Source organism: Mchenga conophoros, linkage group LG22, assembly GCF_057382185.1.
Source record: "Mchenga conophoros isolate Kocher_MC1m ecotype Shallow Benthic linkage group LG22, M_conophoros_male_GT1.1, whole genome shotgun sequence".
Classification (NCBI taxonomy): Eukaryota; Metazoa; Chordata; class Actinopteri; order Cichliformes; family Cichlidae; genus Mchenga; species Mchenga conophoros.
In genome coordinates, this window is record NC_140546.1 from 8,787,940 (window position 1) to 8,810,950 (window position 23,011).

The window sequence follows — 23,011 nt, forward strand, 5'->3', positions numbered from 1 at the left end:
TTCTGGCCTACATCCCTCCTGTTAATCCAGTTGAAATTTGTAGTTGTTTTGATTTGTAAAATTCAGAGCGGCAAACCTAAGTAGCGGTTGGCTCTAACTCCATCTCCCAGGTGTCATTGCGTGCGGTCTGTTTCTAGGTGTCTAGCAACAGCTATAAGCCCAGACAGCCGGCGGCAACGGGAGCGGTGTTTCTTGGTGTGTCTTTGGTGTGATTGTTCGTTGCCGGTTGTTCATAAGTAATAGTGGTTTAGCTGAAAAAACGGTGAAACAACAACCCTGACCCCTGCACAGAGATATGAGCGGCAGCGGGCGGCCCAGGACCAGCTCGTTTGCTGAGCCGCCAGGTGTTCCAGGAGCCGCTGCTGCGTCCGCCGGATCAGCCGCTGCCGTGGGGAGCAGCACAGGAAAGACCGGGGTCTCGCAGGCCTCCGGTAGCAGCTCGTCAGGATGCTCCAACCTTAAGCTTGCCAGTAAGTTGTAATTATCTACTAACTCCTTATCAGAATGTGCTGAATCAATATGTCATATTACAAGTTACAAACTAAAAACTACACACCGTCGTTATGTGTCACAGCGCAGAGGAAAGTCGTTATTTCTCCGCGAACTGGCTAGCAAGGTTACTAGCCTGCTAACGTTAGCCACTTGTTTTGTACATTACTAGTTCCCTGTCCGGCCGATGGCTCTTTTCACCCCGTCTGGTGTCAAGACTGTTTCACATGCCATCATTTTAATCGAGCAAAACTAAAGCACATTAAAGATTTGAAGTAACTAACTAATATGTGTTTAAAAGCTGCAAGTGGGTTGGATTTTTTTATTGTGGTCATTGTGGCTGCTGAGCTGTTAAATCAGCTCCGTTGTTCTTTGTGACCAAGCTAGACTGTAATACCCCAAGTTGAGTGCTCAATTGAAGGGTCTTTTGTAGGTGTAGCTGAGAGTGCCATTAGCTAACAGTCTGAATCCACTGGTGGAGGGTCAGGGCGGAAAAGTTGCATATTCACCAAGGTCACCTGCGGGGTAGTGTTAAAAAAAGAAGCTTAGCAGCAGGTGGCCGACGCCTGGAGGATGCAAGTGATCCACGTCCAACAGCAGAGCCCAAGGAGTGGGTTTCCTCAGTCTGAGGAGAAATAATAGTATGCCCTTTTATCACTGTAGTAGCGGGTGTAAGCAGAGATCTATGTGTGTGTGTTAATCCAAACCTTATCATCCATTTGCAGCCACTGCCGCGTCTCTTGATATTAGAGCCCAAAAGGGAGGTCATCTCCAGTTCAAAGCCATGTGACCCCTAGTTTCTCTGCAGCAGAACAACACAGACTGATGTCCTATCAAATGTTGCCTTTGGCAATTTAAAGATACTCTTTTGAATGGTTGATCAGGTGTTTTTTTGTCATGTTTGAGCAACCTGCAAGCTATACCTGGAGGCAGAATTTCTGTCAGTAGGATTTTCCTGAATATATCACCAGGACTGTGATATTTATTTATTTTTATTTTTTTAAACAAGTTCTTTTTGTAAGTTGGGTAAAAATACTTTAATCCATTTTTGTTCATCAGAAATAATAATAAAAAATTTAAAAAAAACACCTAAACCTCTGATATGCTTAATTGTATAGCCAGCCTCACTCCCAGCAGACCACAGTGAACCCGGAGCAACGTTGACACGTGAGGGAATGAAGTGATTTGGGGGATTAAAATTAAACTTGGACATGGAGCTTAGTCAATGCAAAGTTGAATTGTAGTGCTTCACAGATGACTGACAAGCCTATAAAAAAAATAATAAAACAAATGAAATAAAAAGTAGAGAGTAAATTATAAAACCAAACAGAATAAAATACAATAACTTATTTTATTTATTTTAAACCATACATGCCTTTTCAAAAGGAGAAGGGAACACAGGAAGGTAACGCCCGATAAATATTTGAAAGGGATTTAACATTAATTACATTTTGAAAACTAGATACAGCAAAGCCAATTTAAAAAGTGGTAAGCTATGTCTATAAATCATACTTAATCACAAGCCAGGCTGAAGAGGCCGGTTTTAGATTTTCTATTTCAGTGATTGTTCCTGTGATTTGAAGCATAAAAAGTAAAAAGCTGCCCCACCTGGTATAATGGCGTATACTCTGAGAGCATATAAGACACATTAGGGCTTTTTTCTGGCTAAAAATGGACCTTTGGGGCAGTGATGACTGCAAATATAATCACAATTTCTTCCAGTATATGTAAGGCACAGAATCTGTGTTGCCTTACTAAAGTCTACATTAAACATTAAACACCACTAACAAGAATTAAAAAAAAAACAAAAAACCCAACAACTTTGAAATCATAATCCTGCTGATCTTTCTTTAGGTAGAAAGCCAACACTTTTTTTGTTTTTTGCTGGAAAACTCCTGGATTTGTGCAGCAAAGGACCGTGTAGGGCCTTAATGCGTACCATCCATCTTGTCCAAATAAGCACTCAGGCTGCTGTTTTTTCAAAGACTAGATAGCTGAGCATTTTTCAAGCCTGCTTTAAAAGCTTGGTCACTTGGAGAGATAAAGAAATGGTTTCACTTTTGTGGCATTTTTAAGGAGATAAATGGCAGATCTGGAGATAAATCTCACATGAGAAAAGTTCAGCTCTGAGGCTCCGTCCACACTAATGCGTTTTGAAAACACATCGTTTTCTCTCCATTTTGGCCTCCCATCCACACCGGATGGCGCTTTCCCCAAGGAAAAACGCAGCGTTTTGAAAACGCTCTGGAAAACGAATACATTTGAAGACGGTGCGTTTGCGTCGCAGTGTGGACAGTGAAAACGCAGACTTTCGAAAACGATGACGCATTTTAGTCATGTGATGCACTCATGTGACTAATTAAACAAAGATAGCGGAGGGCATTATACAGCAGTTGTTTTATTTGCTCTCAATTTTGACAGCCCTTTTAAACATTAATATCAGTTTGTACATGCTCCAGATAGCTTTTCTTCAAATTCTTTAATTCTCACTCGCTTTTGCAACTTTGTACTTTTGTGTTACTTGCAGCAACATCTCCACCTCATTGTTAGTCCATTTGAAAAACTCGGTGCTTTTCCTCGACATTTTGCCGCGACATTTCAACGAGCCGGAAAGTAAATAAACGGCTGACAGAAATGAGGCAGGCCGAATCTTCTTGCGCTTCACGCATGCGCGGTACTGGAACGTAGGCGTTTTCTGCCGTTTCAATGTGGACGCACAACTCTGTGAAAATGACTGAAAACGCTACTGTGGACTCCGAGCGTTTTTCAGACGAAAACGCTGTTTTCAAATCTATCCGGGCTAGTGTGTAGCCTGAGTCAAAGTCCACAACTAAATCTCTAACGCGTTGGCTTGTTTTTCAATGGATCTGTCTGTATAAAGACTGGAAAACATGTAATGTTGAGGCATTTCCTTGATGTTATAAAATACCGGTATTGGTCTAATTTCAGTCCTTTGCTCTGAATATGGTACTTGTTGTTGGTAACTCTTAAAGATGACATTTTTACCTCACTGTGTATTAAACAATGAAGAAAAATGCACCTCCTTATAGCTTAGATTAAATAACAGGTTGCTTACCCACCTGGTTACCTGCCAAAATAGTTTTAATTGGTGTGGAGATGTCCTGAAAACCTTAGTTTTCTGCATTAAGGCCCTGTGTGAATGTACCTCCTGAGCTGACAAGCCCTGACATGTCTTTGAAGTGAAGGAGGAGGACTAAAGACATGCTGTGTACAGTAATCCTCTATGATTACATTTTTGCTGAAATACGCTGTTATTAATACTTATATAATCACTAAAATATTTCTCTCTTGGAAATTAGAGTACCAGCATCAGAATTGATGCTAATATTATGGGATGCTTGACAGTGAATTAAATTTTTTTGTGTGTGTATGTGTATTGTAGAGTTTTTCTATTCAAAAGAGGAAACAGGTCCTGCTTCCATGAAGCAGAACATTTCTTCACATCGTTGTATAATTACCTTGTCGGCTGCTGTCACCGCTGCATCCAGGAAGATGTTCTCTTTTCCTGTTTTGTTTTGTTTTTTTTGTATGGTCTGTGAGCAGCACCAGGATTTATCTCAGGTCTGCTTCATGCATAAAGTGTAATTCCTTTGCAGTGTTTGAAGTTTTATAATGCAAAATACAGTTGAGGATCTAACTTCTAGTTTCGTGCTCATGGCAATCTGATGTCAATGCTGGATGAATGATATGAGGGCTTGACTTTTGCAATGCAATATATAAAATTCAGAGCATCATACCTGTACAGTGGAGGTTGAACATGTAGGACACAAGTCAGGGGCAAGAGACCGTTCGCCTTCCAAGTAAAAGTTGTGATGTTTGAAATGTGTTTATCCATCGGTAAAACTGAGAAAGAGTTATCTATTTTCATTTATGCTTACTGCTTATTCTTAGCAAGCAAGTTGGGGAAAAATGCAATTAAATTAAATCCTGGATGTTTGTCCTTCACACGAATGATGCCACACCTGTAACTGTGAAGCTTTTGTGTAGGTTAACAATGTCAGTATTTCAGGCTGTCTTTTAACTGTAGCAGGTGTTTCCTGGCTTAGAATAGGCCTTGCTGTTGAATAAGTCTGTTAACTTATTCAACAGCATTCATGCGTGTTTCTACCCTTTGAAACATTGTTAAATACTAATGTTGTTAATAAACGAGTGCATAATTCCCAGTAACACACATTTAAAACATTTTTTTTTAATCTGATCCACACAAATATTTATTTTGTTAGGATTAGGTCACTCTACCTGTGACCTGGACAAGCTTTAGAAAACGGACAGCTCAGTGTCAGACTGTCAGTTTGATAAAGTAGGAAATGTGTGTTGAGTCACTATCTCTTCTGTGAAACACTGCAGAGGCGTTTCTGATACAATCATGTGATCACCTCAGGCTTGAGGGTATCACAAGGTTGGTAACAGCTACATTGATTTTATGTAAAGTTGATGTAAATCAGCTTACAGTTTACTCACAGATGTAACCTCAGTGTACCGGGAAGTGGACATGTTTGTTTTTTGGTTTGTTTGTTTTTTTATGGACATGTTAAACATAACATGAGTGCTATACTCTAAAACAATAGAAGCCTCTTTCTTCCACCAGCAGTTCTCCCCACAGAGCAGATGCCCTGGTTAGATTTTTTGGAAGATGCTGCTGCATTAAACTGCATATTAATAAGGTAAACTTAATTCTCTTGAACTACTTTGCTTTAAAGTGTGGAGTTCATCTAAGTGCAGTTTGTTTCTTGTGTGTAAAGATATTAACACAGAAACCTGCTGCTTAAGTGTGGCAATTCAGACTACTTCTTGCATAGTGTAACCCTCAGCTGACTAAATTATTTGGCTTATAAATGACCAAGTACGCTTATTTATGGTGCCCATTTTATTCTGTATGGGACTTCAATGTATTTACATTTTGTTTTCAAAGTTTAAAAGGTGTGAAATTATCTTCCATTCAATTAAACTGTGTCCACACCAGAAGTGATTTGCTGCACTGTAGTGACCAGAGATCACAGAATGTACATATTTGGCAACGCAAAAGTGGGCGGGACCTGAGATAAACTTTTCTCAACTTGCAGCAAATGACTGAAGGGGCTACCAGTGAAAGTGTCAAATGTCATATTTGTCATAAGACCTAGTGGTAAATAAGGTAGAGGCTTACTAGACATGATGGACCTTGTGATTTCCACAAGTGATCATCATCAGTTTCAAAGCGATGCACAGTGAGTGAATGGTTTTCTGTGTGCATATGAATCCTTGTTTACTCAAGTTCTGTTTCAACTGTGGTGTAAAAATTTTCAAAAAGGAACGAGGGGCAAGCTTATTGATGGCATTTAAAAGCAGCTGGAGATGAATGGTTCACGTTGGGTTTTCAGACAGACAGGAAAAAAAGGAGAGAACTGAATAGAAGCTTAACACTCGGTGGTTAATGCTGACAATATGTTTTGATTCCAGCTTACTTTTCCACTGGCTGCAGATATTTGTAGGTTTCTAGCACAACTCTATTTCCGCAAGTAACATGAGGGGAAACTTGTTGTGATGCACCATTACCAACTACATTACTAAATCTATTTGCGTCAGTAATACTAGAAAAGGAACACTTAAGGTGGGTACAGTGTGCCCTTATTATTTTAACACCAGCCTTTTATCCTCTGTTGTGCTTCTGTTTCAGAGCAAGTCTAAACAAACACATGGTTTTTAGATGTGTCGTATTTAAAATATTTGCAGAGAAACATTCAAAATCAAGAGTTCTGCAGCAGTAAATCTTGTTCTAGGTCTATTATCATATATAACGATTATGGGTGGGAAATTACAATAAAATCAGAGTGTTTATTGTCGGGACTTGCATGCAAGTGTTCATTTTCCTTGCCACAACAATGAGCCACTTGCAGTAAAATACAACGTATAAATATACAACCAAATTCCTGTTAAGAAACATTTTTTGATTAGAAATATCCCAGTGGGAGATAAATGTTCAGCTGAGGTCATTATTAATTTGACTTGGAGGTTAGGAGGAGTAGATGCAACACGCATTTTTTGATCTGGCTACAATGTATCAGCCTTTAAAAAAAAAAAAAAAAAAAAAACTGCAGCTGAATTGGTGTTGGTGTGACAGAGTTTGAATAATGGCATGCATGCAGGGATTATTTCCTCCTGGAGACGCGTGTTTCCCGTTTGTGAATGTCAGGTGAAAGACAGGAAGCCAAGCGGTGACACACAATGCAGCGCTGGTAGGAAAACACTGAACCGTGAAGCGGTGATAAATCAGGAACTCTGACGAAGACGGAGAAAAGGCTTCATCTTTATCGTGATAGATTAACAGCCTCGAGCAAGTTACAAGCCCGTGGAAATTATTTTTCATGCTATAAAAAATAAACAGCAGCAGAAGGGGGGAGCAGCATCTAAGACAGTTGCCCTACTTTTAACCTGGACAAGTGAGTGTGTTCATCAGGGTTCAGAGCTTGAACCCAGTCAATGAGGTAGGGAACCCACTGACACGGTCACGCTGCAGGCCTCACGGTTTCAGCTGTAACAGATACTGCCATCGTGTCATTTGGATAACCAGGACAGTTTGCTGTGTGGACACAGACATGCAGGAACACTAGGGTATGCAGTTCTGTGTGAACGAGAACAATATCAATAAGTGCATTGTCTTGTTTGGTAAACAGAGCATTAAGTGTGTGGACATAGAGTGGTAGTGACACAGAACCATCATAGCTACATGACAGTGTTGCCCCATTATTTAGACTGCACAGATAACACAGGAAAATTAAATTTAAAGTTAAAGCAGGGTTGTCATATTAAGTTTAACCAATGGCCACACAGAGAAATGGGAATCGGATCAAGGTTCAGACATAGATTAAGCCTAATCGCAGACCGTCAACACAGGTTTTCATTGAGTTTTTCGTTTAGACTGGGCCTAGGCCTAATCCATGTCTGGGAAACCTGCTGATGCAGTTTATTCGAGGTTTTTCCAGGCTCAAATGAGTCTTTAAGGGTATTGCATAAAGGCATGATTGATCCACATATACTCAAAACTAAGACCCGTCAATTTGCCAAACAAAAATGACATTTTTAATCTTGAGTTTAGTAAACCCCACTGAAAACACAGTATTGGTGATTTTCATTTGGTGGAAACCCAAAACTACTTTGGTCTGTACTGGAAATTTCAGAACTAGTTGACAGGAACAACAGATGATTCCCAAATTTTCATATACAAGACAGTGACTTTTCTGCACGAGGCATATCTTCCTATGAGAATTAGTACTTCTAAACTATGATTCTACTTGGACTGTTGAGGAAACGTTTTGTGTGTTTGTATCCCCCCCCTTTTTTTTTTTTTTTTTTTTTTTTTACTTTTATCTGTTTGTTTGTGGTGGTGGTGGTGTTGATGATGATTGATTGAAGTGTACATGCTAATTTATCAAACATTTTGACACTTAGAAACCTTGTTGGTAAAAAATAGATGTGAAAGGAAATTGGGCCGATGTTGGAGATGCTTTACACTTTTCTCAACTCCAAGGCATGCCTTATCTGATAGAGAACAACCCATGCATTTAATTTCTTTTTGCAGTATTCTGATATTTCTTTCTTTGTAAGAGACTGGGGCTCATCGGAAGAATGTCACCGTCCTTCGGTCTGTGATTCAGTTTTTGCTTTCACACCTCGACCAGCTTTGACCTGAGAGAGAGTCACGGTTTCAGCCACGTATGCAGGATTTCTGTTCTCAGGATTATTTTTACATGCAAAAAATAGCCTCTTTTCCACCAGCACCTACTCAACGTGACTCTACTGAGTTTCGATTGTTTTCCATTATAATTGATTACTACCTCAATGTGGGTGGTGGTATTATAGCAAGGTCCTGTGACATTTTTATGCAAAACAAACACAAAAATGGAGGGCACTTGTGCGTAGCCATTTTCATCATTTCCAGGTTTCCACAAATGACTGGTTTTATTCCTGAAAGTTGCCCTCATGACTCATTGACTGACGTCACTCCCTGGCCAATCAGTGGCGTGCAGTCTGTTGATGGCACATTTTCGGCTCGACTCGGCTCACTTGGAAATCCGTTCGAGTAGGTACTAAAAAAGTACCTGGTACCAGGTTGTACTACCACCTAATGGAAAAACCTAAAAACAGTCGAGTGAAGTAGGTGCTAGTGAAAAAAACGGGCTTTAGTGAGCGAACATCTAGCTGACAGGAAACGAGGTGATGGGAAAAACATGAAATCATGTGTGCAAACCAAAGTCACCACCTTAATGATTGAACCATTCGGGTAGGTTAGATGTCTGGGTAATTGAACCTCAATCTGAGGCTCACGTGTGAAAATGTTAATGGCAGAAAAGTATATTTCCTCCATTTCAGTTAAACAATAATTGAGTGAAATGCTACAGTCTTCCCATTATACTGGAGGCTAATATATGGCTGATGATGCTACAAAAATAATCCTTTTATGTTAGGCTGTTATGACTTAAAAAAAATTTATGAAGACAAAGAAAGTGGCTGGCCTATTTTTGGGTCCATTCCCACTTTAATTAGTCACAGCGTCTTGAATATGAACTCTGTCTTTCGCTCCTTCTTCCTTGGAGGGTTTTGTAAAGTTGACAATCATTCACAGGCTGTCATTAACCTAAATAATCACCCGGCCAGTGGAGAGACAGCCCAGATGTAAAGGCTGTTGGCAGTCAGTTGAATGTCAGGAGTACTGTTTAGTTTGTATCCTAAAGGTCTTTCATTTCTTTAAGTCTCATAGAAATGAGCCAGAGGGATGACAGGACATTTAAAACCTCCTTATAACTGTTCTGTGGTCTGCAGCACAGTTAACCGCACTATACCTACAATTTTTAACATGCCTCTTCCTGCTTGTTTCCTAGGAGACAGCGGGAAGGTGACAACAGTCGTGGCCACACCGGGTCAGGGACCAGACCGCCCACAGGAAGTCTCCTACACTGACATCAAGGTGAGAAAGAAAGAAAAACTGAAGCTCTATGAAATTACAACTTTCTTTTTCCAAGTCTTCTCCTCATTTTTGTTTTGTCTGTTGAGGATGGTTTTACTTAGTTGCTGCATATTAAACGCACAGTTGTGAACAGCACATGTAAAGCCCCCAGTCTATGTAGCAAGTAGAGACCAAACACACTTGTGCAGAACCAAATGCTTATACGTCTTCTTTGGTTTCTTTTGGATTTTTAAAAATCAGAACAACACAATTTCAGTTTTCTTGAAACTAAAAGAAAATGTATCAAAATCAAACCACTTTTAAGGACTTCTGATTGGTTCTTAGTAGCATCCAGGTTTTTTCCCCCCCCCCTTTTCTCCAAGAGCAAAATGAATTTATAGTTTATGTAGTTTGTAACAATGAGAAACTGAAGTTGAATCAAACAGTTGGCGAGTACAGTGCGCTTGTCCTCCATTTGTCATTGTTGGTGACGCCACCAAAACATCCAGTCTGTAGGAGAGTTTCAGCTGATGGGTCATCATGATACAGCATCAAGCAGATTTTTCACTGAAGCTGAAATATTTTCAACCCACACAGACGCATTATTGCCACTTTTCTTATTGTCTAACAGAAATTTTTGGCAAACCAAATCGTGCATAAACTTTGTATGTAATCTCAGCAAAAACTGCCCTCGTTTGGTATGACAAGGGCGTTAAAGACGTTAAATGGGATCTGTCGTTCTTATTTCCAACTTTATATTTTTATTGGATTCTCGTGATTAGTTTTTGATGAGTTAGTTTTCATGAGTTTTTAAACGTCACAGGTTTTAGTCCTTGAGGGCCAGTGTCCTGAAACTTTTAAACGTGTCCAGCTGCAACACAACGGAATAAAATAAGTAGGTCATTAGCAAGACTATAGAACTGCATGCTGAGGTGGCAACCCCTAACCTAACTCAAGTAAATTAAAATACATGTGTTTGGAAAAATGTACTCCTAAAAGTACTTTAATTGCACCATGTTCATTCACTCATGAGCTACTGTAACATCACCACCTCAGCATGAAGTTTCAGAACACTGGCCCTCAAGGACTGGAGTTTGACACCCATCCTATAGAGCTACCAGTGGAACAATCTGAATCCTGAGCTTTTGGCTCACAGGGATGAGTCAAACGTTATTTGAAACTTTAATCACTGCATGTGGAATTAATAAGGGTATTGATCAATGCTGATATTTCCATAATTATTCTGCCAAGCCATAAAAATGCATGATTTTAAAGGTGCACATTCTTTTGCTTGTGTCTTTGGAAAAAATGACATAACTGTGTCAACTGTAGCCTGAAACTACATAAAGAAGAGTGTTGCACAGAGCCAGGCTGTTATCACTTTTAAGATTACTTAATGGCTCTGTAGGTGTGTGTAAATTCAGATTTATCACACTTTTATCACAAAGCCAATAAAATCGTCGTTTAGGCTTATCAGAAATACTTAACTTGTCTGATGCCTGCAGCAGTGGAACGTTATCATTATATTTGTATAATTTGGCAAGAGTCTTAAGCAGAAATAAAATCTGACTACAAACATCTCAATGTGCTTAATCGCCATTTTTAATACCTGTGATTTTAATACCAAAGGATTTAAATGGGAAAATTGCCAAAGAATTTTGATTTATTCATGTACTGTTTCTGTGCTCATGTCTGACTATCCATCTATCTTTTGTGAAACAGTCACAAGATTTAATCTATTAAAACATTTTCTTGATCATTAATTTCCCCTCTTATTTATTTTTATAAACAAATTTTCTACATATGTCCACATAGTTATCATTTCACAGAAGTCCCGCATGAGACCCTTAACACTTCTGTTAGATTACTAATGGAATTTGGTTGGACACCATAAATCGTTAGGTTTAGGCATGAGAAACTACTTCATTAGTTTTATAAGAATAGGCTGAGGTAGGATTAACAAAAAAGGAAGATTGTTTGGATTTAAATACATAAGTTGCTATTTTATAATTTAAATTTTGTGGTTGTTAGAGTGACAGATCTCCACTGAAGAGTCATCATATGCGCTGTAGGCTTGAAAAAGACTTTCAGAAAAAAACAGACTATCAGTCAAAGATGGATAGAGCCAATTTATTACTGTTAAAAGAATGGAAACACCAGCAGCTGCAGCTTTCAGGAAATTAAATAAATGTTTGTGGTTGATCACCTGATGGGCTGTCCTTCAGTCTGACTCTCCTGTTCTGTTAAAACCTTGCAGGTCATTGGGAATGGGTCGTTTGGTGTGGTGTACCAAGCTCGCCTCATCGACACACAGGAGATGGTGGCCATCAAAAAGGTTCTGCAGGATAAGAGGTTCAAGGTAGGCGTGTAATTTAGTTTCTGTAATAATCTTATCAATGGCACCCCCCTCACCCTCCTTGTTAATAGTTTTCGTGATCACTTTGTTTACTTGGTTTCCCTCATTGACTCATGTGTCTGTTTGTACAGAATCGGGAACTACAGATCATGAGGAAGTTGGACCACTGCAACATTGTCCGATTACGTTATTTCTTCTACTCTAGTGGCGAGAAGGTAAAAAAAACAAAAGAGTCATGGTACAGACTACTCTAAAGAGAGCTGAAAGAAGAGATGGTGAAACAAAACTAACATAAGTTAAGCTATGGTTTATAAAAAAAATAGACATAAAATAATTAAACCTCTCTAAACTCCCAGTAGTTTCAGTATGTCGAAACTATAAATAAAAGGAAATGGTGCATGTCCATAATACATATACAGATGCTCAGATATAGCATTAAAAAAATAACCCAACCCTAAAAAGGGGAAGAAATTAGTTTCTTTTACTGATAAATATAGAATCTGATTTAATGTTGCAGAAGTAACTTACTGGAAATGTTTTGTATCAGCGTGCGAGGTTATGCCAGGCTTGTCTGTCTGTTTGCTTAGCTGTCTTAAACCATAAATGCTTTAACTACAGTTACCTTTGTGTCAATCCCTCCATCCTTTGCAGAAGGATGAAGTGTACCTCAACCTCGTGCTGGACTTTGTCCCCGAGACGGTCTACAGGGTTGCCAGGCATTTTAACAAGGCCAAGAGCATTATTCCTATCATATATGTGAAGGTAATTCTGCCCCTAATTTCCTTCCAAAACATTTCCATGTTGTCCAAGTCACAGTATTTTTCTGTTGAAGTTTTTATTCTCCAAAAACTTCAAACATTGTAAAGTTCAGAATTTCCTTCTTGTTTTCAAGAATCTCCTCAGGTCTCCAGTACAAATACCAAGCTTTATGCTATTTATGCCTCTTAATAAATTATTTCTATGTTGTCTGATTTTTGTATTTTGTGTTGACCTCCAACAGGTGTACATGTACCAGTTGTTTCGCAGTCTGGCTTATATCCATTCCCAAGGTGTGTGTCACAGAGACATCAAGCCCCAAAACCTGCTCGTCGACCCAGAAACTGCCGTCCTAAAGCTGTGTGACTTTGGCAGGTAAGCTAAACCAAAAAAATTTCCACACAAATCAGAACTTAATTTAACAGTAGTAGCAGGATTACGTTTATCTGCCTTTTAAGTATATATATTTTTTCTGAAATCTAATATGGGAAGAATAACAGCATTTCTAATGCTTAACACTTAGATTCTGTTCTGTGAATCAAGTTCAACATGCATAGGACTGCAAACAGTCTGAACAGGGTAATGAAGGTGGTTGTCACCTCAATTCAACTCATCTAATCTAGCTATGAGCACATTCATGTGAAAGACTTGGAGTTTGCTGCATGTGATTAATTGGAAACGAGGACACGTCAATGGCTATTAGAGCATTATACTTCACAAAGGAAAAGCAAAGAGTAATGTTGTAAAAATACAAAAAAGTTAACCATAAAACAAGCAGAAAGTAACACAGCTGCTGTAAACGTGTGCTGAGAAAAGCCCTGTACAGAGTGTGAAGTATTAAACAGTGATGTATGGTTTCATGCGTCTTATATTAGATCCAGAAATGACAGCTGGCAAAAACTCAAGTTTAGCGTCAGGAACACGGCTCTGTTTTTATTTTTGGTAGTATTTTATTTTTTTTATTCAAATGCTTATTTTTCTGTTTCACAAGCACACACGTCTCTCCCAATAGCCTTTCTCCTGCACTCAAGCTGCATTACTGATCTCCTCTTCAGTATCTGCAGATGATGATCAGGCATTTGGTTGAAGATCAGACTTTAATTACAATGTTTAATTAGTTAAATTAAGACGTTGTTAAATGAAAGGACTCATATGGTGTGTAATAAAGTGTTAATCTTGCTCTGCCCAGTTGTGTTAATCTGTCTGATAGAAATAAACTATAATTCAAAACAGCAAATGCCTGATTGCAAATTTTATAAAAGTCATCAAGTACTCTTTTAAGATTATATTGCTTTATGAATGTTTGTATATCATAAAAATTGTTTTCAAATTTTGCTTGCTGACAGAAGGGGAAGGTAAAGGAAAGAAGTTAGTCCTCAGAGTCTATATTTCTCTTTGATGCTCAGGGAAATATAAAAACTTCCGACCCTCTTACTATCTGCACACAGAGGCATCTTCCAGGAATAGTGTCACTATTTTCCAGACAACTGAGTGCTCAGTAGGGAGTCGTTTGGTATATATTGATCTCCTATCTTTCTTTTTTCCTGCCGTCTTTGTTACCATTTAACGTGATTCTTGTGCTTCCTTCAGCGCAAAGCAGCTTATCCGGGGTGAACCAAATGTGTCGTATATCTGCTCACGGTACTACCGCGCCCCAGAGCTGATTTTTGGCGCCACAGACTACACAGCAAACATCGACATCTGGTCAGCTGGCTGCGTACTGGCAGAGCTGCTGCTCGGACAGCCCATATTCCCCGGCGACAGTGGAGTGGATCAGCTAGTGGAGATTATCAAAGTGAGTTGTTTGTTTGTTTGTTTGTTGTTTTGTTTTTTCATTTAAGTCTTTCTGCACCATTCATTTATACTATTAAAATGTAGTCTTGCAAACACTCTGTTTGAAGTAAATGTCTTATCCTCCTCTTCTGTTCTCAGGTGTTAGGAACACCAACAAGGGAACAAATTCGAGAGATGAATCCAAACTACACAGAATTCAAGTTCCCTCAGATCAAAGCGCATCCTTGGACCAAGGTAAATAACACCTGAGGACGAATAACAGCAGCACAGTCAGTTTTCTCCAGGTCTATGCTCTCTGGAAGCAGGTGCACTGTGAATAAGACCGATCTTTTGTCTGAAGTGAGAAATAAAAGTTATCACAGTTTCATCAAGTAAATGAAAAATGTTATGTTGGTAGTTTCTTGTTAATTATATTGATGGCACTGACTTAGATGTCAAGTAACAGTCCCAAAAAATGAAGTATTGTTGTTCATAATGTTAAAAAGAAAATGGCAAAACCAGCAGTTACAGCTTTTATACTTTTTCAGACAAAATGAATCATTTCTGCAAAAGTAAGTTTTAAGAAATGATTTAAAAGTAGATGCAGAATTTGCTAACCTCGGTTCTTTTGCAAAACAGTTCCTCAACTGCAGGGTGTCTAAATTTCCTTTAGTCTGACCCGAGGAACTTGGGCAGTGACTCAGTTTTTGAAGGGGAGTTGATGTGTAATATAGTCGGCGAGCCCATGAAATGCTTTACATTTAAAAGTTTAAAGTCATTTCTGTATCTTAACTGGTAGCTACTGTAGTGTAGCAGGGATAGGAGCCATTTGGTCTTTGGTGTCATTAAGTGTATTTTCAAGTGAAGTCTCGTTCAGTTTGGTGCCCAACGTCCTCTGTAAGCCTCCTTTATGGTTACTGCAATGGTATGCATGACATCATCACAGCCCTGGGAATATTTACATTGGTGTTTGTGGCACTCTGGACTTGCTAGTTTTCTCCAAAACAGTAGGTGTTGCAACCTTTTCACCAGCGCTGGTGCAGAAGAAGTCAAAACAGGAAATGAAGCAGTCACAGAGGTTTTCTCCAGCATGTCTCATATTTTCCAGCTGTTGCAGCTTCTCTCTGTGTGCATTGCTATATGTTGCTGTAGAGCTGTAACACACTCGTAGACATGGCACCAGGTTAGAAAAACTGAGATACCAAAGCACGGGGCACCTACAGCTAGGACATCATTTTTGTTGATGTACCGACTGCTGCTTCCAGTGCAACCATAAAGTGCTGCCACTCAGAAGCAATCATTAGGCTCATCTTTATTGGTAGGTTTATTGAATTTTAAAGCCCTATAATTTATCTTTTCCCTTAAAAAAAGGACCTAAGGAGGAGGAGAGTAGAAAACCTCTTTTAGGTGCACAAGTTTATTAGAGTAAAAAAGAGAAATCCTGTGGTTGTGAGGATGAGGCCACATGGACTTGAGGTGTTTTTAATGTTTGATTAACTGAGATATACAAAAAGTATATACTCAGCATGCAGCCAAGAGAAGAATCCCTTGTAAATTTACTACAAAGCAGCTGCCTCTACTTCAAAAGCTGCCTGCTGTTGCCTTTGTAGATGCAGAACTCCTGCATAGAAATGACTGTCTGTCATTTTGGGTTAACTTCCAGAATGGAAGAAACCCTGCATTGCATGACACTGGTTAAACATACTGGCATATGGAGCTTGACAGTATGTTTAACCAATGTCTTGCCAGTATCAAAACATGTTGCTTGATGTCGGAACTTTTGAAGAAAAGCTCTCGTATTTCCTCAGGTGTTTAAACCTCGCACCCCTCCAGAGGCCATTGCGCTTTGCTCTCGGCTGCTGGAGTACACGCCAGCCTCACGCCTCTCCCCGCTAGAGGCCTGTGCACATGCCTTCTTCGACGAACTGCGCCAGCCAAACACGAGGCTGCCCAGTGGACGAGAACTGCCGATGCTCTTCAACTTTAGCACCACAGGTAGCAGAGTTAAAGTCTCGTTTCCTTCCCTTTTTTCTTTGCTAATTGTTCAGCTAAGTTGTAGCTGCTCTGCATGATGATTCTATGTCTGTAACACGACTTTAAAGTCAGTTTGTTCTGCGACTGCTGAGGTGTTCCGGTTAATTCAGTATGCCTCTTTTGTTCTGTTGAATGACACTGCGCTCTCCTTATGACTCAGCGCTAAATAAAAACTCTCCTTTTATTCTCTGCAGAGCTGTCGATCCAGCCTCAGCTGAACTCAATCCTCATTCCTCCTCACGCTCGCTCTCACACAGCTGCTTCTGCACACGGTGGGAAACTCTTATTGTAATTTTACTGACACTGTCAATAGCAGCTGAGAGGGAAAAAAACTGAAATATATTTTTATGTTTTACCTTTTTGATTTTATTTTTTTAAATCCAGACACTGAAGAATTAAAACTCTTAAAATTGTCTTTATATTTTTGAAAACCATCTTTATATCTCATGGAAACATTTTAATAAGCACACCTTATTTAAGTCCCATCCTTGATGTCCCCATCAACATCGTATATTTGTATAAATTTGAACACCTCTGTTATTTTTAGTTCATACAAATCCTTAAAATGCCTTGTAGGGAATTAAACTCATTCACCTGAAAAGTTTATGATGGCCATTTGGTAAAATTGAGCCAGGCTGCACAAAATTCTCTAAGTTTAAATGCCTTAAATTAGTTCTTCAAAAGCCTTTCAAAAATATTATGCTGTTTGTACGTCTCAGCAGTAAAAATCTTATGGTTTTGTTGTCACCCTGCTGGGTGGGTGGGCGGTCAGCATGAACACCAAAGTTTGTAAATCCGATTACTCGAGAAGGAAGTCGCCTAGGACTTTCAAATTGAAACTTAAGCTACTGTTTTGTACAGATTTAAAATAGATGCAAAGTTGATTTTAAGGCCTTAAGAAGTTTCTGAAGATCTTAAGAGTCACCTTGTGTATTTAAAAAAAACAAACATAAATCTGACATAAATAGTTTGAAATAGAAAGTTTGGGGGAGCGGGTGTTTTTTTTGTTTTTTCTCTCCTGACACAAGATGGCAGCACTACGCATAAAATTTCAGGCTGATTATTTTCTATTACACTGTCTGATGTTTACTGCTCTGTAAAGCTGTAAAGCTTCAATTTAAAGCTCACTGTACCTTTTGCCTCTTCTTCCTCTCCCCTTCAGATGGTACCGGTTCAGATTCATCTCAACACAGTTCAGTACCAGGATCTCTCAACAGCATCTGAAGCAGCTTCTCACCCATCTGCCTGCAAAGCATCACCACGTTTTCTCAGACACACACACACTCTGTGTCCACAGCTGTCCACCATGCTGCTTTGCTATCTTCTTCCATGGTCTGTTTCTGTACAGTAAATCCACTGAGCAAACCCTTCGTTGTTTAGGTGTCAGGGTCGAAACTACGACAGGAGATTGTTACACACACCGAATCGTCCCGCTGCTGCTCGGGTGGTTTTAGAAGGTTCAATAGTCGGGGCTGGTCCTCTGTATTATAAGCTTTTGTTAACCTTTTTTTTTTCATTTTTGTTTTCTTTGTTTTTATTTATTTGGCTAGGTAAAATCATTATATACCTGTTTTTCCCCCCTCACTTTTAAGATTATTTTTTTATTCAGTGTTTTTAAATGAGTGCACGCTGCCTGAACAAGACTAGAACTGGGCCCCTCATCACAGGTCATCACAGTAGGACTTTAATTTAACTCAGGATGGGAGAACAGTTGCAGGGACATTGACATTATTTTAGTCCAGTCCTCTACCTAAGTTACAAATCAAACCTTCAGCTGTTGTTGTTTTAGCTGCAGATGGAAGAAAAAAACAGGCCAGTGCCAGATAAATGTCAGTTTGCCTCGTGTTGGAAACGAGCATCCTTACAGGTGTGTCTGCTAAAGGAACTAAACGCTTCTCTGACTAAACTATATATACCCAACAAGGAAGGAGTCTTAATTTTTTTGAGGCTTGAGACCCTTTCTCAGTTTTTAACCATGTTTTTACTTTTAAAATTAGGTCCCACATTGTCGGCCACAGAGGCATATTTGTAGGAAAGGGCACTTAAGTGCAACTCGAAAAGAAGGCATCACTTTTCAGGAAATAGTTTTAGACCTATTAGGGTTGGGGGAAAAGAAATGGCCTCCTCAGAAATGTTTCTAGATGGCTGGACAGAAGCGTGGCTGCTCGTTCTCCTTCTTCAAAGGTAATTTGGCTGCGTTCGCCTGATCATGAAATGTCAGGAAAAGGTTCAGACAGTACTTTTAGTCTTAGATCAGTGTTGTGAAAGAAGATTGCAAAAGTTCCCCATAATGTGCAAGTGGAGGTGGAGACTTCATATTAAAAAAAAAAAAAAAGTCTTTTCTTTAAGCAAGCAGAAAAGGAAAACTTTCAACCTTCCCCAAAGACATGTTTGAATTTCAGCCTTCTCTGGAAACGGCTCTGTGTTCTGCTGTTTTAACTAAACCAAAAACGTAGTTATTTCTTTACTATATTTCCATATTTGCTTCCTTTTTAAGATTCAATTCTGTGATATGAAGTCAGTGATATGAACATATAAATTGGTGTTACAGTCTGAAATTATTCAGACTTTTAATGGCTTAAAAACAAGAAGCAGAGAATTATCTGATTGGTCCCTCATCCGGTTTTTGTAGTTGTGTGGATATGAAAGCCTCGAAACTTCAGTTAAAACTTAGCAGAAAAATTGATTTAGATGCAAATCATGTCCAGATATCAGAAAGCTGTTTTTGTCTTTTTTGGGGTTGTTTTTTTTGTTTTTTAAATCCTCCTTGGTTTGGAAATGTGGCGCTTGAGTATTTGTCTCACTGTTGATTAAAGGCAGCAGAGAAACAAATGAAAGCTCCGGCGAGTTCGTGTTTATTTATTAGGTTGTCTTTGGATGAGATTGGAGTTACTCTAAAGTCGTGGTGATGGTGCGAGGATAAATGGAGCTGGGCTATCAGCTCATCAGTGCTGACGTAAGAGGAAGCACTGATGTAGGCAAGCAGGGAATTCCCTTTAAGCTGAGTGTGTGTGTGTGTGTCTGTGTGTGTGTGTGTGTGTGTGTGGTACTCCTGTGTTCTTGAGGACCAACTCTGATTTAACCCCCGTGATGGTGAGGATGTTCTTCCTGTCCTCACTGCATTGTTTTGTTTTTTTTCTTTAAGTAGTTGGAGCCCAGAGAGTGAGTGTGTGTGTGTGTGTGTGTGTGTCTGAGAATACTCCCACCTACAGTCTGAACAGCCAGTGTTTTAGGAATAGAGCAGCCAACAATACTGATTTTTAGTACGCAGTACAGACCACTTGAAAGTTTGTAGTATAGTATATTTGATACTATTGTACCATTGCCTCCACCTGCTCTTTTCCTCCACCCCACCTTTTTTTTTTTTTTTTTTTTTTTTTTAAATTGCTCCACACATTCACATTAATTTTACACAAGGAGAATCACTCTTCCCCGCCAGCCGCTTCATTTGTTTGTGGCGCGTTAAAGCCGGCTGCATCCCCCTTTCTCTGCTGTAAGAGCCCAACCAGCACGTTTGATCGACTCTGCGGGTCGACAGCGTTCACACGCAGAGCTGTCAGTCTTTTCTGACGCAATGAAAAGCTGTGACCAAGCCTGAGGAGAGGACTCAAATGTGGCTGGTTTCAGAAGCCATTTTACTTCCTAACTCCCCTCCTCCTCTTATCGCACGTGTAAATATCACTGATTTTTATTTGTTCCTCTTTTTACTTTTATTACAGAGTTGTTTATATCTTATTTCCCCTCATTAAGCTGTCTTAGTTCCTGCATTTTTGTAAATAATTTTTTTCACTATCCAAAATGTAAATACTGCAAAAGTGAAAAGGAAAAAAAAAAACAGCCACTCCTCATGTTTGTTGACGATCTTTCTCTCTCCTTCTCTTTCTTGTGTACCAGTGAAACTGTTTAGTAGCTCGTCCTGTTTCTCCTTTAGTCCTCTGTGGACTGACTGACTGCTGAATGAGCCTCTTATAAGGGTTCTGTTCCATAATGCTCTCTCTCAGCTCACCGAGTGTGAATATAATCAGCTAATCTGACGCCTGTAAAGGACTGAGCCATTTAAAAGCAGCATCCTGGGTTTGAGTCTATCCCGAGAAGCCAGCCAGTGACGTCAATAAATGTGAAATGTCCAGAACATTAAACCATTAAAGTGAGACTTAAGGGGTTTATTTTTGATTTAAGTGTGATTATATCTAAAAGAGCTGTTTATGTACAGGATGTTCCACTTACTCCCACCTGCACTAATTCAATCCTCCAACAGGTCCTTTTCCTGCAGCTTTTCCCAGAAAGAGGAAAAACATAAAAAAGCAAAAGAAAATCTCTTTGCAGGTTGTGCAAGTCATATTTACAGTAGTCATTACCTTTTGACTGTAGATGGCGAACACCAGCAAGCCTAATCCTTATAGCACAGATAAAGTAATGCACTCAGTTTCATTATTAGGCTAAGTAATTGCTCCTGTTACTGCTTCACAGGGGGTAGAGTACAAAGTACAAGCAGCCCATAACAATTCAGTGAAGGTCAGTGCACAGTGTAGTTATTTTATTCCTCACACTCAAACGCACCACTCTCACTCATTTCAGTCATAGAGTTGGGTTTGTTAAGCACAGACTGTATATAAAAGATGGACGTAGCCGCTGATTCTGAAAAGCGAAGCCAAGGTTCTGGTTGCTTAGATGACCCATCAGTGTATTTATCACCTCTTCACACGTCAGTCATTGGTATCCTTCGTTTCAGTCGCTTCAATCACTCGTCTTGAAGTGTAGTTTGTTTTTGGACACGCCCACTTGTCTGTTGTTACTGCAAGTCTCTGAACATGGTGCTTATTGGTTAACAAGTTGCGATCTTGCTTTTCTTTCATTTCACAGTCGGGTCTACCCCCTCACTATGATGTCTCGTTACAGAAAGCTAAGATGGCGACAGTGAAAATATCTGCTCAGGGGCTTTATAACATGACCTCACTAACCAACGGGTGACCTGACAGGAGTTATGTCCATCATTTATTTACAGTCTGTGGCATAAAGTTGAAAGTTAACTCTTAGCTTCTCCAGCTCCAGTTAAGAACTTTTATCAGAGTTCATAAAGCTCTTTAGTGTTTTTTGTTTATTTTTATGTGTGGTTGTACTTCCTGTATTTCTTGCCTTGTAAGTGGAGCAGGTTTAAAAAGCACCTGAGATTTACATGTCCTACTGAGTTATATGATGGTGCTTTATTAGGTGCCTCTGTGTCTCCCCCATTATACGAAATGTGTCCTTCAGTGTTGGCGCTCTGAGGCTTAACCACAGCTCCAGTTGTCATCGTCATAAGGAGCTTGGAGGGGTGTTGGTGACTTTCCAGGATTAACAGGTTTTCACTTTTGACTTTCACTTGCCTCAATCTATGCGTTTATAAACTGCTTGGTTATGGTTTCGGAAAATTTTCGTGCTTTTTACCCAGAGCATCACAACACAGATGCCAGCAGGTTTGACAATGCAGTCTTAACTGACGCCTCGGGATCAGAGCGAGCGTCTCATTAATTCTCATTTTGGAACAGAACTCTTTTTGCTTGTGACAGTTTGCAAAATATGATTACTGTGCAGTATCGAGAGGAAAAGTGTCGAGCGATCTCACAGGTGTTTAGTTGGGTTAGAGTCCAGCTAGTACTCAACATGTGGGCATTTTTGTGTTTATGCGCTGTGTGGCATTCAGAATCGCTGCTAACGATCACAACAGGGTGGACATGGGCGCCTGTGTTACGACAGACCTATCAGGTGTGTGTGGATGTACATTACTGACAGTTTCATGAAGTCTGAATCTCAGAAATTGTTCTTAAATTCTCTGAAAACTCAGATGTTAATATTACCTCCTTTAAAAAAAACAAAAATCACATCTGTTAATTTTTTATTTAATCTGTTTACTTTAGTGTCACTCTGGCCCGTAGACCACTGAGCCTGAGTGCTGGAGGGAGAGGGAGAGAGAAACAAACAAGTCTGTCTCTGTTCTGTGTGCGTACGATATGGACTCATTTACTGTAATAAAGTGATGAAACTGTGTCACAGCGTGGGTTGTCTTGTTTGTGACTTGGATTAAAAGTTAAAAAACATTTATCCACAGCTCGAGCTCTTTGTGGGCCAAACCTGCAGAAACAAGCTTGTCCTCAGACTGAGATGTCTCACTTCTGCTTACTTTGGTAGACCGTCACCTAATACATCACTTTAAATCACATCCCTGATTAAAGGGTGAACAATTATATTGGACTCTGTCTGCGAGTAAATTTCAGTGTCTTGGTATCTTCCCCCCCCCAGTTCCTTGCTTAAAGACCTACTGTGGCTTGAAGGGCCACAAACACAAGTTGGGGGCCCCACCCAAGAGGGAAAATGAAAGGGACACAGTTCAGCATCAAGTCTGTTAAGCTTCACGAATATTGATCTTGTCAGTTAAGTAGCAGAGAGGGTTTTAATCACTTTAAGCTTCTTTGCTGTCAATTAAATTAACTGGTCCACTAGAGGTTCAACAATCAGACAACCCCCAAAAGGAATGGTTTCACAGGTGGAATCCACTGACATTTTTTCCCCTCCTCATCTACTCTGGGGGGTTGTTTTCATGTTTTGCATAGTCTACTGTCACTACTGGTAGCTGTACCCTACAGAGGTTGTGCAAGTAGTCCAATTTCTGGATTCACAGA

The 23,011-nt window shown here is 39.6% G+C and overlaps 1 protein-coding gene across 1 annotated transcript; it reads left to right on the top strand.

The window, feature by feature from the left end:
- The first annotated feature begins 107 nt into the window (after positions 1 to 107).
- Positions 108 to 22,379, top strand: LOC146548752 (glycogen synthase kinase-3 beta-like). Its single transcript, XM_085261832.1, has 11 exons — positions 108 to 470; positions 9,369 to 9,454; positions 11,691 to 11,792; positions 11,921 to 12,004; positions 12,441 to 12,551; positions 12,790 to 12,920; positions 14,136 to 14,340; positions 14,478 to 14,573; positions 16,127 to 16,313; positions 16,547 to 16,624; positions 17,515 to 22,379. Exons 1-11 carry the CDS (start codon positions 296 to 298, stop codon positions 17,574 to 17,576), a joined length of 1,317 nt encoding a protein of 438 aa, XP_085117958.1. The 5' UTR covers positions 108 to 295; the 3' UTR covers positions 17,577 to 22,379.
- Positions 22,380 to 23,011: the final 632 nt, after the last annotated feature.